General features: G+C 69.7%; 5 protein-coding genes across 5 annotated transcripts in view; 3 read left to right on the top strand and 2 right to left on the bottom strand.

The window, feature by feature from the left end:
• The window catches only part of CMS (hypothetical protein), a gene marked incomplete at both ends in the record, with an annotated part of 1,502 nt that extends 630 nt beyond the window's left edge, over positions 1 to 872 (bottom strand). The window contains 3 exons of the mRNA XM_005849929.1: positions 194 to 277; positions 475 to 561; positions 846 to 872. Of these exons, the coding sequence (XP_005849991.1) occupies positions 194 to 277; positions 475 to 561; positions 846 to 872 (198 nt within the window). The remainder of the gene's footprint in view (positions 1 to 193; positions 278 to 474; positions 562 to 845) is intronic.
• A 246-nt stretch (positions 873 to 1,118) lies between these two features.
• On the bottom strand, positions 1,119 to 3,554 carry CHLNCDRAFT_141909 (hypothetical protein; the record flags this gene model as incomplete). Its single annotated transcript, XM_005849928.1, has 3 exons — positions 1,119 to 1,259; positions 1,406 to 3,124; positions 3,411 to 3,554. The coding sequence occupies 3 exons, from the start codon at positions 3,552 to 3,554 to the stop codon at positions 1,119 to 1,121; spliced, it is 2,004 nt and encodes a 667-aa protein (XP_005849990.1).
• A 288-nt stretch (positions 3,555 to 3,842) lies between these two features.
• Positions 3,843 to 4,880, top strand: CHLNCDRAFT_50533 (hypothetical protein; the record flags this gene model as incomplete). Its single annotated transcript, XM_005850182.1, has 2 exons — positions 3,843 to 4,043; positions 4,293 to 4,880. 2 exons carry the CDS (start codon positions 3,843 to 3,845, stop codon positions 4,878 to 4,880), a joined length of 789 nt encoding a protein of 262 aa, XP_005850244.1.
• Positions 4,881 to 8,887: 4,007 nt separating this feature from the next.
• Positions 8,888 to 10,647, top strand: CHLNCDRAFT_141906 (hypothetical protein; the record flags this gene model as incomplete). The annotated part of the gene is made up of 6 exons (XM_005850181.1): positions 8,888 to 8,908; positions 9,006 to 9,155; positions 9,352 to 9,490; positions 9,739 to 9,812; positions 10,177 to 10,288; positions 10,514 to 10,647. The coding sequence occupies 6 exons, from the start codon at positions 8,888 to 8,890 to the stop codon at positions 10,645 to 10,647; spliced, it is 630 nt and encodes a 209-aa protein (XP_005850243.1).
• A 479-nt stretch (positions 10,648 to 11,126) lies between these two features.
• Positions 11,127 to 12,195, top strand: part of CHLNCDRAFT_141905 (hypothetical protein) — a gene marked incomplete at both ends in the record, with an annotated part of 9,918 nt that continues 8,849 nt past the window's right edge. The window contains 4 exons of the mRNA XM_005850180.1: positions 11,127 to 11,143; positions 11,282 to 11,450; positions 11,634 to 11,783; positions 12,038 to 12,187. Coding sequence (XP_005850242.1) covers positions 11,127 to 11,143; positions 11,282 to 11,450; positions 11,634 to 11,783; positions 12,038 to 12,187 — 486 coding nt within the window. The remainder of the gene's footprint in view (positions 11,144 to 11,281; positions 11,451 to 11,633; positions 11,784 to 12,037; positions 12,188 to 12,195) is intronic.

Here is a 12,195-nt window from a genome sequence, read left to right as displayed (position 1 = left end):
TGTTTGCGCCTTTTTGAGTATCGAACCATTCATCCGCGGCCCCTCCCTTCCCCTCCGCTCATCGGGAGGGAGCAGGAGAGGCGCGCGGCAGCGCTGCAGGCGAGCGGGGAGAGGCGGCGCGACGGGCGCCTCCTCCTCTGCGCAGCGGGTCTCACCGCCACTCCGGTTCGCACACCACCACCACCTCGCCGACCTGCGGCATGCCGGCAAACATCTGCAGGCTGTAGGTGGCGACGGGCTGCCCCTGCAGCTCCAGGTACTGCTTGGGGATGGCGGCCTGCGGTTGAGGGAGAGGTGCGAGAGTGGGAGGGGGAAGGGGCAGGCGGACGGTCAGCAGGGATGGTCCACTGCTCGCGCAAGAGCCAGCTGAAGGTGGAGTGTGGATCCTTTTAGGGCAGTGCGTTTTGTGAGAAGTATATCAGCGGGAAAGCAGCAGCGCTGCAAAGAGGGAGCAGGGGAGCAGCCAGGGCGCACCCCCATGCGCTTGCCGACGCCGCCGGCCAGGAGCACCAGGCTCACGCTGCCGCCCTTCACCGCCGCACCAGCGCCATTGCCGTTGCCCTGCAATCAGGGATGGCGGCCATGTGTGTCGCTGCGCTGCAGGGTATGTATTACAGTGCATTTGCAGCGGCGGCAAGGCGGTCGCGGCACACGGCGGCGCACACCTGGGCTGCAGCTGGCCGCACGACGAGCCTGCGAGCCGCTGGCGTCCTTTGGGCTGCCTGGAGGCGCTGCTGCCTGCTGCTGGGGCGAGCCGGGTGCCCACAGCCCCTGAGCCCTGCTGCTGCCAAGCGGGTGAGCCGGGGCGGCAGGGGCGCGGGTGCGGCGCCCTGTCTTGTGTTAACCCCGCTGAATGTGGCATGGGCAGCCATCGAGGCTAACGACACGCTCGCCTTTTGGCTGAGCAGCAAGTCGGCGAAACCTTATCTCGCCTTGCAAAAGCCCTGGGCGCACTTCAGAGTGACAATGCACAACCGCGATGGCCAATTGCCCATCAGATTGGGGCGCCCCATCCTCTTGGCTCAGCGCCGCCACAGCATGCCGCCACCCGGGCATGCCGCCGCGTCGGTTCGCCTCTCTCAATCCTCAAGCGCTCAAGTTTACACCATCCCATCAATTCAACCAAGCCCCGCCATCCCCTGCCGCTGCTCCGAGGTCAGCGTGTCGGCACGCAGCGGGTGGGCGGGGCGCGCCGCCGCGATCGCCAGCCGCCCGGCGGCAGTGGAGTGGAGCGACAGCGCCCGCAGCACTTCATACACCTGCACCCAGCAGGCAGGGAGGACAGGCAGGCTGTAGTGTGCCGCATGCGATGCATGCTGCTGCGGTGCCGTGTATCGTGCATTCACGCCTGATGCCGCGTGTACAAGGGCTATGCCACCCTGGCCCAGCCACCAGCACCCCGCACCTTGAACCGCTGGTCCTGCAGCACCTGGTCTGCAGTGAATCCCAGGGCTCCAGCAAACAGGCCGTGCTGGCGGCCCAGGGCAGCTGCCGCCGCAGCGCTGCTCTGGGTGGCGGCCATGGCACGGGCGGCATCCCGCGGCACGGCGGGCGCCACCTGGCGACGCAGCTGCTCCAGCGCCGCCTGCCGCCGCTGCTCCGCCGCCTGCCTCTGTTGTTGCTCCAGCTGCCGCCGGGCGCCCCTTGCGGCCACCAGCTGCTGCCGGAGCTGCACCCTCTGCTTCCCCGCAGCAGCAGCCGCCGCTGCCTCTCGAGCCGCCGCAGCTGCAGCAGCCTGCTCGGCGGCAAGCGCGGCTGCTGCCTGCGTCTCTTGCCGGTGCCGGTGCTCCGCAAGCAGCTGCTTCAGGCGGCACCGCTGGTCGGCAGCAGCCCGACGCCGAGCTGCTTGCTGGTCTGCGGCGGCCGCCGCCGAAGCCCAGCGGTGCTCCAACTCGGATGCCTGCTGCTCTCCCCTGACCGCTCGCTGGTGGTCTAGTGCTGCCGCTGACAGCAGGCTGGTGGCCACAGCCTCCAGGTGCAGCACCAGTGCATCGGCAGCTGCAAGGCAGCCAGCCTCCGACTCGCTCAGCAGCGCTTCTGCCGCCGCCACAAAAACGGCCTGCTCCTGCCGCCACCCCGCCTCGCCCTGGGTCACAGCGCCCCAAAGGCGGCTGCCCTCCTTGTGCCACCGCTCGTGCGCCCGCACCTGCAGCGGGGTGCGCCCCGGCAGCAGCGCCGCCAGCTGGCGCAGCAGCGCGGCCTCGCCGCCCCCGCCGGGTGCCATGCACAGGCGCCGCTCCCACACAAACACGGCATGCTCCTCGGAGCTCCAGCCGTCGTCTGTCCCATCCGCTGCCAGGCACTCGCTCCCCTCCCCCGCCTGGCTGCTGCCGCTGCCGCTGCTGACTAGTTCCAGCGGAGGCTCCGCGGGCGAGAATGGCTCCAGCACCAGCTGCGCACCCCTACTGTGGCTGCTTTCAGCACCTGGCTGTTCAAGAGGCTGCTGCTGCCTGGAAAGCGTGCCAGCCTGGAAAGCGCTCCAGGCGGTCCGCCGCTCTTGCATTGCCCGGCTGTGGCACGCTTGGGCCTCTGCTGCCTGCTCCAGCAGCTGTGCTGTGCACGCGGGTGCCGCCAATGGGTGCTGTGCGCACAGCAGGAGCACACGGTCCTGCAGGCTGGCTGAGCTGTCGCCGCCTGGCGGGCGGCAGGCAGCCGCAAACTGCTGCCGCGCCCCGCTCAGCAGGCGCCTGGCGCCATCCTCAGCTGCGGCAAGCTGGTTCGCCAAGGTATGACCCGCCTCCTTCACATGCTCTTCCACTGCCAGCAGAACAGCAGGGCCAGCGGCCGCTGCACCACCACCAGGCTCGCTGAGCAAGCTGGCCGCCGCAGCTGCCGCTGCCACGGCGCCCTGCAGCGCGTCGCTGGCATCAGGCCCCAGCAGCAGCTGATCCGCTGCCGGCGCGTTGCTGCTGCCGCCGGATGGCTCAGCACTGCAGTCGCCGCTCGCGCTGCTGTGCAGCTCTGCAGCAGCAATGGAGCCGCCTTCGAGCCACCCTACCAGCCCCGCCTCGCAGTCTGCCGCCTCCTGCTCCAGCCGCTGCTGCGCCACCAGCCATGCCGTGCGCGCCTGCTGCTGCCGGCCTGCTGCCTGACTGCGGCTGATGAAGTCCTCTACCTTGGAGGCCTGCGGATGAGAGGAGTTTGATTGGGGAGGGGCGGACGAGCGGCAGCGGCGGGCGAGCAAGCAGCGGGTGGGCGGCAGCACCCTTGTACACAATTTGCGCGGGGAAGGCTGTCCGGCAGATGGCTCGCCTGTGACAGCACATCGGCCTGTCGACAGCGAAAGTCAGCGGGCGTCAGTGGCTCCCGCATTGAGCATGTGGCCTAACAACAGGGCCAGCAAGTGTTGGAGAGCTGGTACAAGTCCTGGGAGATGGTTTATGGCATCCACAGACGCTCTGACAGCCCACAAACCGAGTCAGCACCACAAGAAAGGCGCCCGGGCCGAATTCGTGGGCCACAGCAAGTCCCTGCAGTCTTCCCTCGTTTCCATACGCTGCACAGCGCTTTGACAGCGCCACCGCCGGCCCATCGGCGTAGCAGCGCAGCGCCATCACAAGCCCCGCCAAGAGGACCCTCCTCCATCGGCCGCGTGCTGTCGCAGGAGCAGCTAGCTTTCAAACATGGGGTTGATAGGCAGCGGTGCCCACCAAATGGCGGGGCGCTCCTATCACCAGGCAAGAACCTCGCCCCATAGCCCGCTGGCAGGGGCTGTGCGAGTCCCTAGCAGCCTGCGCAGCCAACCCGGAGCGCCGGCGCCGGCGGCTGAGGCCGGCGCCGACGGCACTGGCCGGCGGCCGCCGCCCCCGCCCTGCCGCTGCCCGAGCCCCCTCACAGTTTGCATGCACCGCGTGCCTCCAGCTCACCCCGTCACTGCTGCCCTCCCTGGCCCCACCTGCCTGCAGAGCCGGTTTGGGCAGGACCAGGGCGGCGTGCCCACGTGCCAGCGCTGCCTGCAGAAGGGGCACTGGACGTACGAGTGCAAGGGCGATGCGGTCTACCAGAGCCGCCCCACACGCACCCAGCAGCTGAAGAACCCACGGGTGGGTGCAGGCGGCAAATCCCCTGCAGCCGCAGCGGGAAAACACAGGGAGCGCAGCAGGGCACAGCGTGGTGTGCAAGCAGGCCCAGGCTCTGCCCATGCCCAGCTTCTCGTCGGCTGCTGGCTGGCCACCCTGGCTTGCCTGCCTGCGTGCCTGCCTGCATGGCCACCCTGCCTACCTGGCTGGCGCCCCCTGCTCGCAACGCCCCCTGATCACCACCTCCCCTGCTCCCTGCCTCCGTGTCTGCAGTCCCGCCCTAAGTTCCTGGATGCCTCTGAGCTGCCACCGGAGCTGCGCGACAAGGAGGCGGCAGCGGGCAAGAAGGAGGAGGAGGGGGACAAGCACAGGAAGCGCGGGCGGGGCAAGGCCGGCGGCAGCGGCGGCTCATCCAGCAGCAGCAGCAGCAGCAGCGACAGCAGCAGCAGCGACAGCGACACCTCTGGATCCTCCTCCAGCAGCTCTAGCAGTTCTAGCAGCGGCTCCAGCAGCAGCAGCGACAGCGAGAGCAAGTCCTCGGGCTCTTCCTCCAGCGGAGGCAGCGGCTCCTCGTCTGAAACCAGTGGCTCATCCGGCAGCAGCAGCAGCGGCAGCGGGAGCAGCAGCTCTTCCGGCAGCAGCAGCAGCAGCAGCGAGTCGGAGGGCGGCGGCGGCGGCGGCCGGCGCAAGGGCAGCAAGGGCGGCAAGGGCGGCGGCGAGCGCGCGCAGCACAAGCGCGCGCGGCTGTCGGAGGCGGCCCAGCGTGACGCCGCTGCGGCGCAATACTACGAGGACGGCGGCAGGCAGAAGCGGCGCAGCCGCAGCCGTGAGCAGGAGCGGCGGCGGCGCTCGCCCGCCTGAGCTGGCAGCGGCGCCTCGGGGCCCGGCCTTTATAGCCTCCTGGCAGGTGGCCAGCCACGCTCGCCTGTGTGTTGCTATATCCTGCTTTTGTTGTTGTTCTCATTGTTGGGCACCCGCACCTGATGATTTCTGTGCCATGGGTTACCTGCCCCCAATGAGCCTTGCCGTTCCAACGGGGGTGAACCAGAATACCTGCGTTTGGGGGTTTAAGGAATGAAGAAAGAAAGGGAGGGGGTGGCCCGAATCAGGGTCAATTGGTGCAGCAACCGGGTGCAGGGGTATTGGGAGAAGCCGGGGGCTCTCCCCCCTCGGCCGAGAATCCGGCCGCGGCAGGCGAATGAAAGATTGAAAAACGGGCGCAACAGCACAATGTGGGCAGCCAAACAAGCAACACCGGTGGGTAGGCGTGGGGCCGGCACCATGCGCGGCGCTCCGTGTGTAATAGGATACAGCGGGGTACAGCGTAAGTAAGTGCCAATGGGGGGGCGGGCCTAGGGCTTGCCCAGGCCAAGGGTGCTGGCCAGGCGGGACAGCGCAGACAGGAGGTTGGAGGGGGCGGGGGCCAGCTGCTCGTGGATGCATATGGCCACCTCGGGGCACTGAACCGCACGCTGGGCCTTGATGTCCAGCAGGCGGTACAGGTCCTGGTGGCCTGCAGGCAGTACCGCAGCGGCTGCCGCTGCCGCTGCCGGCGGCTGCGCCGGCAGCACGCTGGTGGCAGACAGGGCGGCGCTGCCCGAGGCGCCCAGCACGTCGCTGGCGGCGGAGGAGGTGGAAGTCAGGCAGAAGCTGGCCTGGCTGTGGGCCGGCGCCAAGAAGTAGCTGCCGGTGCTGCGGGAGGACAGCGCCGCGGCGGCTGCCAGCGCGCCGCCCGCGGCGGAGGCCGGCTGGGAGGCGCTGAGCGGGAAGACGGGCGTGGAGAGCTGGCTGCTCTGCATGCTGGAGGGGGCCGGGGAGGCGGCGGCGTTGTGCCGGGCAAGGTGGTTCAACGCCGCCGCCGCCGCCGCCGCCTGCTGGGCATGGGCGCGGGCCTGCTGCTGCTGCTGCTGCTGCTCGGCGTGCTGGGCGTGCTGGGCCAGGGCCAGGTGCTGCTGCTGCTGGCCTGCCTGGTTCTGCAGGAGGGGCAGCAGGGGGCGAGCAGGGGGCAGCAGAGGTGAGGCCGGTGCGCAGCGTGCATGGCCCGGTGGCAGCTTTGCTTAAGCAGCAGACACACAGCCACACAAAAACTGCAGCGCTGGTGGAGCCATGACAGGGCGGACGCATGGCTTGACTTGCCTGCTGGGCTGCCAGCCACCAGGGGAGGGGCACCACCTGCTGCGCTGCGGGCGCCACCACCACAGCCGACGACCGCCGCCGCACAGGCGCGGCCTCCACCCGCGTCCGCTTGGCGGGGCTGGTCAGTGAGGCGGTGCGGCAGAGCTCCAGCGTGCCTCGCTTGGCCGCCGCCGGCAGCGGCGCCGCCGCGAGTGCCGCGGCGGCAGCGTCGGCATTGGCGGCGCCGGCGGCGGGCGGCGCAAGCTGCTCCCGTCCCGCCGACGGCAGCCGGGGCAGGTCCTTGGAGCAGCAGATGAGCAGCTGCAGCTGGGAGCTGTCCCGCCGCATCTGCTGCTGCTGTGCCTGCTGCGCCTGCTGTGCCTCCTGTGCTCTGCTGCGAGGCGGCCAGGGCAACAGAGGCGTGCGGCGCCAGCAGCATCAGGGGCACCGTCTTGATGCCCACTAGCTGCACGCTGCTGTCGGTCTGCGGCAGCGGAGCGGAGGGGGCAGGCGGGGCGCTGAGCTGGCAGGCCGGGAAACGGGCACTCCCAGCCAGGCAGGCTAGGCTGCCCATGCCGGCCCCTGCAGCAAGCACAGGCAGCCCGCGCGGCCGCGCGCGGCGGCGCCAGCCGCGCACCTGGTGCACGTTTGTGTAGAGGGTGGGGATGAGCAGGCCCAACGGGCGGCACCCCCTGGCCGCCAGCAGCGGCGAGGCGTCATTACAGGTGTCGCTGGTGGGGCGCCACAGCTTGGCGCCGCCCCTGCGGAGGTCGGAGGTCGGGGAGGGGGGGAGGGGGGTGGGGCCAGGGCGTGGGCAGGCGGGCGAACGCGCCAGCTGGCGGATACCGTGGCATGAATCACCCCGGTGGGACGCCCAAGCCCGGCCCCAGCTCCCAGCCACACTCACTCTGGGGTGGCGGCCTGGCGGTACTGCAGGTGCAGCTGGCGGCGGCGCAGGTGGAAGTAGAGGGTAGGGGTGGAGAGGCCCGAGGGCCACCACTCCTCGGCGCTGCTGGCCGCCGCCGAGCGCGTCTGGTGGTGCGGCGCAGGCCTGCGATGAGCACAGGCACGGCGGGCGGGTGGGGTGAGTTGCGGCGGCGAGAGCGTGGCAGCAGCTCTGGCGTGCAACGTGCAGGCTCTGGTTCAGCAGGCAGGTCAGGGGCGTGGTTGGGGTGGAAAGGGGCTGGGTTCAAGTAGTGGAATCGAGTACCGGCAAGTATCTGTGGCGGCAGGTGTGCTCACCCCTTGGGCCGCGTGCCCGACAGGCAGTGCCGGTAGCTCCTCAGCTCGATGCACACGATGCAGTGCATGCAGCCCTGGCTACACGCGGTGCGCCGCTGCTGCTGCGGGTGGCGGCCGGGGAGCAGGGCCGCCAGCGGGGGCGGCGCGGCGCGGGCATGGGCTGCCGCCGCCGCCGCCGCCGCGGGGTGCTGCTGGGTGCCGGGGTGCCCGCAGGGGTGCTGGTCGCCGCCCGCCGGGTGCGAACCTGCGCTGCTGGATGCCTGCCAGGGCTGCTGGGCCAGGGGGAGCCGCGCGTAGCACTCTTCCAAGCCCAACATGTTGTTCAGGCCGGATTGACGACCGCGCGCTGGTGCTTGATGCGATGTTAGAATGGCATCGAGCTGACGCCGCGCAATGGTGATGGGCTGGCTGCGGGGCGCGAGCGGCCTTGGCCGCGGGGGGTCCTTGTTTGGGCCGCGGCACGAGCTGAAGTTGCTGCAGGCCGCGCCAACCCAGGCGCGCACACTGCCGGTTGGGGGAGATCTTTGGGAAGATGAAGGAGGGCAGCCAAGCAGAAAGCTTGCAGCACCCGAGGCACCAGCGACTCGAGGCACCCTAGGACGGGCCGCCCTGTGCTGCCGGTGGGGGCTTGCAGAGGCCACCCCAGAGGTGCTTGGTGCAAGAACAACAGTGCACGCGAATACAGGTGAAGCGGCCTGCAGCAGCTGCCTGCAGCAGCAGGCGCTCCCCCAGCACGCAGCAGGGGCAAGTCCCCCTCTGAAGCAGGAGCGGATTCCGATGCCCGCCAGCACTGTTTGATGTAGCCACAGCGACCGTAGAGGCGGGGCGGGGACTCACCGCCGGTGCACCGCCCCCAGTGCGGCAAGCGTGCAGTGCGCAGCAGCGGGCCTGCCCGGCAAATGGGCCCGCCCAGCTGTGAGCAGTGAGCTGTGAATTGACACACACTCATGTTTGGTCGTCCGAAAGCTCCCCTCTTGCCAAAAAAAAGAAGAAAACGCAGCAACACCATCTTGCAGGCGGGGCAGACAGAAGCTGGGGTGCGCGGAACACAGTCGTGCCCCCTCTGCTTCAATCTGCTGAAGCAAGAAGGGCTTGCAGCATGCTGAGATTCAGTCCCTCCATGACTGGGCCTAGCTTCTGGGCAGCCTTCATGCCAGCATCACATGCGCCACCTGCCTGGTGCCGCACGCCGGCCCGGCACAGCGGGCGGCGCATGCATGGCCCCAGGCGGCAGCTCCCGCAGGCCTTTACCGTCTCGAGCGTACATCCTGGTGCCTGGATTGAGCCACACAACTGACTTCTGAAGCGCCCGCCCTGCCACACTTGCGCGCTCCCGCAATGGCGGCCCTCTGCCCATGTGCATGTGCATTCGGCGCCACATCCAAGCGGCAACCAGAAGCAGGACAGCGGGGCAGGCGCCCGCTCCGGGTGGCTGCCACCACCAGCTGGGTGAGACGCGCGCATTGCGGGCTAGTGCAGCGCCCTTGAGACGCACACCCACCCCGAATGGCATGCCGTGGGGCCGGCGGCGCGTGGGCGACGCCTTATCCCCAGGCACCGCCGCTGCCGCCGCGACGCAATGGCAGGCCAGGCGCTCGCCGACCTCCCTGCCTGTGCTCTCGGCTGCAGGACCCAGAGGGCCTGTTCAAGAGCGGGCCGCAGGAGGGCCTGATCAACCGCAAGATTTTCATGCAGCAGGCGGCGGGGGACAAGGATTTCGAGGCCAAGATGGCGCAGTTTGCGGAGAAGGAGCGGCTCGACCTGCAGAAGAAGCGGGAGGTGGGTGCTGGCGCGGCGCTGCTGCTGCTTGCGGTGGAGGGCTGCGCAGCCTCGTCACGTGGACGCGCAGGAGCGCCGCCCGCGGCATGCGCACACGCCGCTGCTGCTGCGGTTGCACGCCCGCCGCAACGGTTTGCCCCCAGCTCCTTGTTCAAGACAAAACACTTGCACTGCTGCGGCCGCCGCCGCCGCGCAGGCACGCAAGGTGCCCGAGGTGATGGAGGACCTGGTGGAGTACTTTTTGGACACCGAGGCTCCTGAGATGGAGTTTGAGATTGCGCGGTGCCGCCCCATGGTCACCCCCGACTTCTTCGCCTACCTGGACAAGCGCATAGGTGGGTGGGAGGAGGGCTCACATGCATTGCATTTGCACCCTACCACATGTTGGGTTGCGGATATGTTGGGTTATCGGGGGCTGGGTGGTGAGAGGGCGCCCCGGCGGGCTGGCAGCTTTGGCTGGGCAAGCGGCCAGGGCACGACTGATGCACTGGTGGTCGGTGCAGCCCCGCTTGTGTGCCTGCCTGGCTGTGCTGCTGCGCGCCCAGCCCCGCCCCGCCCCGCCCTGCCCGCCTCCTCCCCGCAGGCCTGGAGCGCTTCTCCACGGTGCCTGACGAGGAGCGGCTGGCGGAGCTGGAGACGCTGCGGGACTACCTCAAGGTGAGCTCGCGGCTGCTGCCTGGGGTGTGCGGCTGGGCTGCTGCCTGCGCTGTGCAGCTGGGCTGCTGTGTCGGGTGTGCGGCTGGGCTGCTGCTTGGGCTGTGCAGCTGGGCCTGGGCTGCTTCCCGGGGTGTTCGGCGGGGAGGCAGGGAGGCAGGCTGGGCCGTCGCCGGGGCTGTACAGCAGGTCCCGGCCTGCCGGCCTGCGTGGCAGGGCCGGGCGTGCAGGAGATGAGGAGATCCAGGGAGCGAGAAGCAGCTTTATTTTTCCTGCGGCCCCTGGATCATTGGTGCCCGGTGCGGCTGGGCAGGGTCCACCGAGCCGGCTCCGGTGCACGCCCCCGCCCTGCCCCGCCTGCCCGCAGGCGGCTGTCGAGGCGGTGGACACGGCGGCTGCCAGCCTGGCGGCGCCCCAGGAGCGGCTGAAGAAGCTGCTGGAAGCCAAGGACAAGAAGGCGGTGCTGCTGGAGATGGCGGGTGGGTGGCAGGGAGTGTGATGGATGGGTGGCGTGGTGCGGCGGCATGGCATGTGGCTGGCGTCGGGCAGGCTGGTGAGGGGGCGCAGCTGGGTGCTGGGTGCTGGTCGGCGGCCTCCACGCAGCGACCGCGGCCAGGCAGGCAGGCAGGCGGGCAGCTCCCTCACAAGCAGCGTCCGCCCAATCCAACAGTATCCCGCCTCCGGCCCATCCCGCCACGCTGCAGCCGCCAACGAGATTGACCGCTCCATGATCGACCTGCTGGACCAGAACATCGAGGGCGCCACAGCTGCCAAACAGGAGCAGGCGGCGGAGTTCATGCGGAAGGTCAAGCAGGCTGCGCTGCGCTACTTGGTCTGAGGGCGGCACCAGCGTGGCTTCGGGCGGTGCGAGGCGCTGCCTGGCCCCTTGCCCGCTTCGACGTCGGCGCTACAGCTGCCGCCGATGCTGTATGATGTTCCCGTTGACTATATTCTTGTCTCCGCTGCAAGTGTTCCGCTCCCCTTTCCTTCCGCTGCACCTCTGCGTTTGCCACGTGTCCCGCTATTCTCCGAGTTAACTTGCGACCCTCAGTCCCGCACACTTCATCTTCGTACATGAGCCCATATCGCTCTACAGTTTAAACGCTAGCATTTCCCCTCCGCTCGAAGCTCCTCAAACAGCTGGGGTCTTGGCCGCCACCTCGGCGGCTCCGTTATGACATGGCGCCGTCGCCAGCAGGATGAGGGCGCTCGAGACACCACAATGCGCCAGCCACGACGATCGCACCACACTCCCGAGCATGTGCTGCTGACAATTGGCATATGCAGGGGTGCGGAGGCTGCCACATGCAGGCGGCAATGCGTCTCAGCGGGCTGTGCGGCCGTGCGGCGGGAGCCCAGCTGCCGGTTCAGCGTCTAATTACCGGATCCAGAACACTGCGCGCCCTCCCCGCCGTCTGCCAGCTGCCGCACCTTGGGCATCTCTCGCAGCGGGCCTCGCTGGCCACCGGCAGGGCGCTGCCGCGAGCCACAGCCGTGGAGGCCCCCACCGCATCCACTCCAGCTAGTAACGGCGGGCCCCGGGCGCCAGCGGGGGTGCCCACCTTCCAGGAGGCCATCTCCCGCCTGCAGCAGTACTGGGCGGGCGTCGGCTGCGCGCTCTGGCTGCCCCACAACACCGAGGTGCGCCAGACTGGGCTGCGCAGGCTGGGTGCTGTTGGGCGCTGAGGAACGGCAGGCTGGACGGGCACGTGCCAGGCAACCTGGGCGGCCCCGCAGCAGCGGCGGCGACGCTCCCGCCTCCCGGCTCTCTGCCGTGCGGCCCTGCGCCTGCCAGCCCTGCTCCCGCCTCTGCCGCCGCCGCAGGTGGGTGCTGGCACCATGAATCCGGCCACCTTCCTGCGGGTGCTGGGCCCGGAGCCCTGGAGCGTGGCATATGCCGAGCCGTCTGTGCGCCCAGACGACTCCCGCTACGGCGACAACCCCAACCGCGTGCAGCGGCACACGCAGTTCCAGGTGGGGGGGCAGACGCCGTGGCAGAGACTGGGTAGCGGTCCGGGGGCGGGGTGGGGAGGGCGACACGGCCGGCAAGCGGCCGGCGGCAGCGGCCGGGGGGGCTGTAGGGTTGGGCCGCCGGCAGGGCCTGCGGGCCCGCCTTTCCGCTCCATGCCCACTCCTGCGCTGGCTGCCTCCCCACCACAGTGCGCCTGACCGTCCCTGCACACGCACACACACACATACACACACACACACACCACCCCCGCCCGCAGGTCATCCTCAAGCCCGACCCCGGCAACCCGCAGGAGCTGTACCTGGGCTCGCTGGCGGCGCTGGGCGTGGACACGCGCGCCCACGACGTGCGCTTCGTGGAGGACAACTGGGAGAGCCCCGTGCTGGGGGCCTGGGGGCTGGGCTGGGAGGTGCGCGG

Source organism: Chlorella variabilis (assembly GCF_000147415.1).
Source record: "Chlorella variabilis unplaced genomic scaffold CHLNCscaffold_4, whole genome shotgun sequence".
In the NCBI taxonomy this organism is placed as follows: domain Eukaryota; kingdom Viridiplantae; phylum Chlorophyta; class Trebouxiophyceae; order Chlorellales; family Chlorellaceae; genus Chlorella; species Chlorella variabilis.
This window is presented reverse-complemented; position numbering and strand designations above follow the sequence as displayed.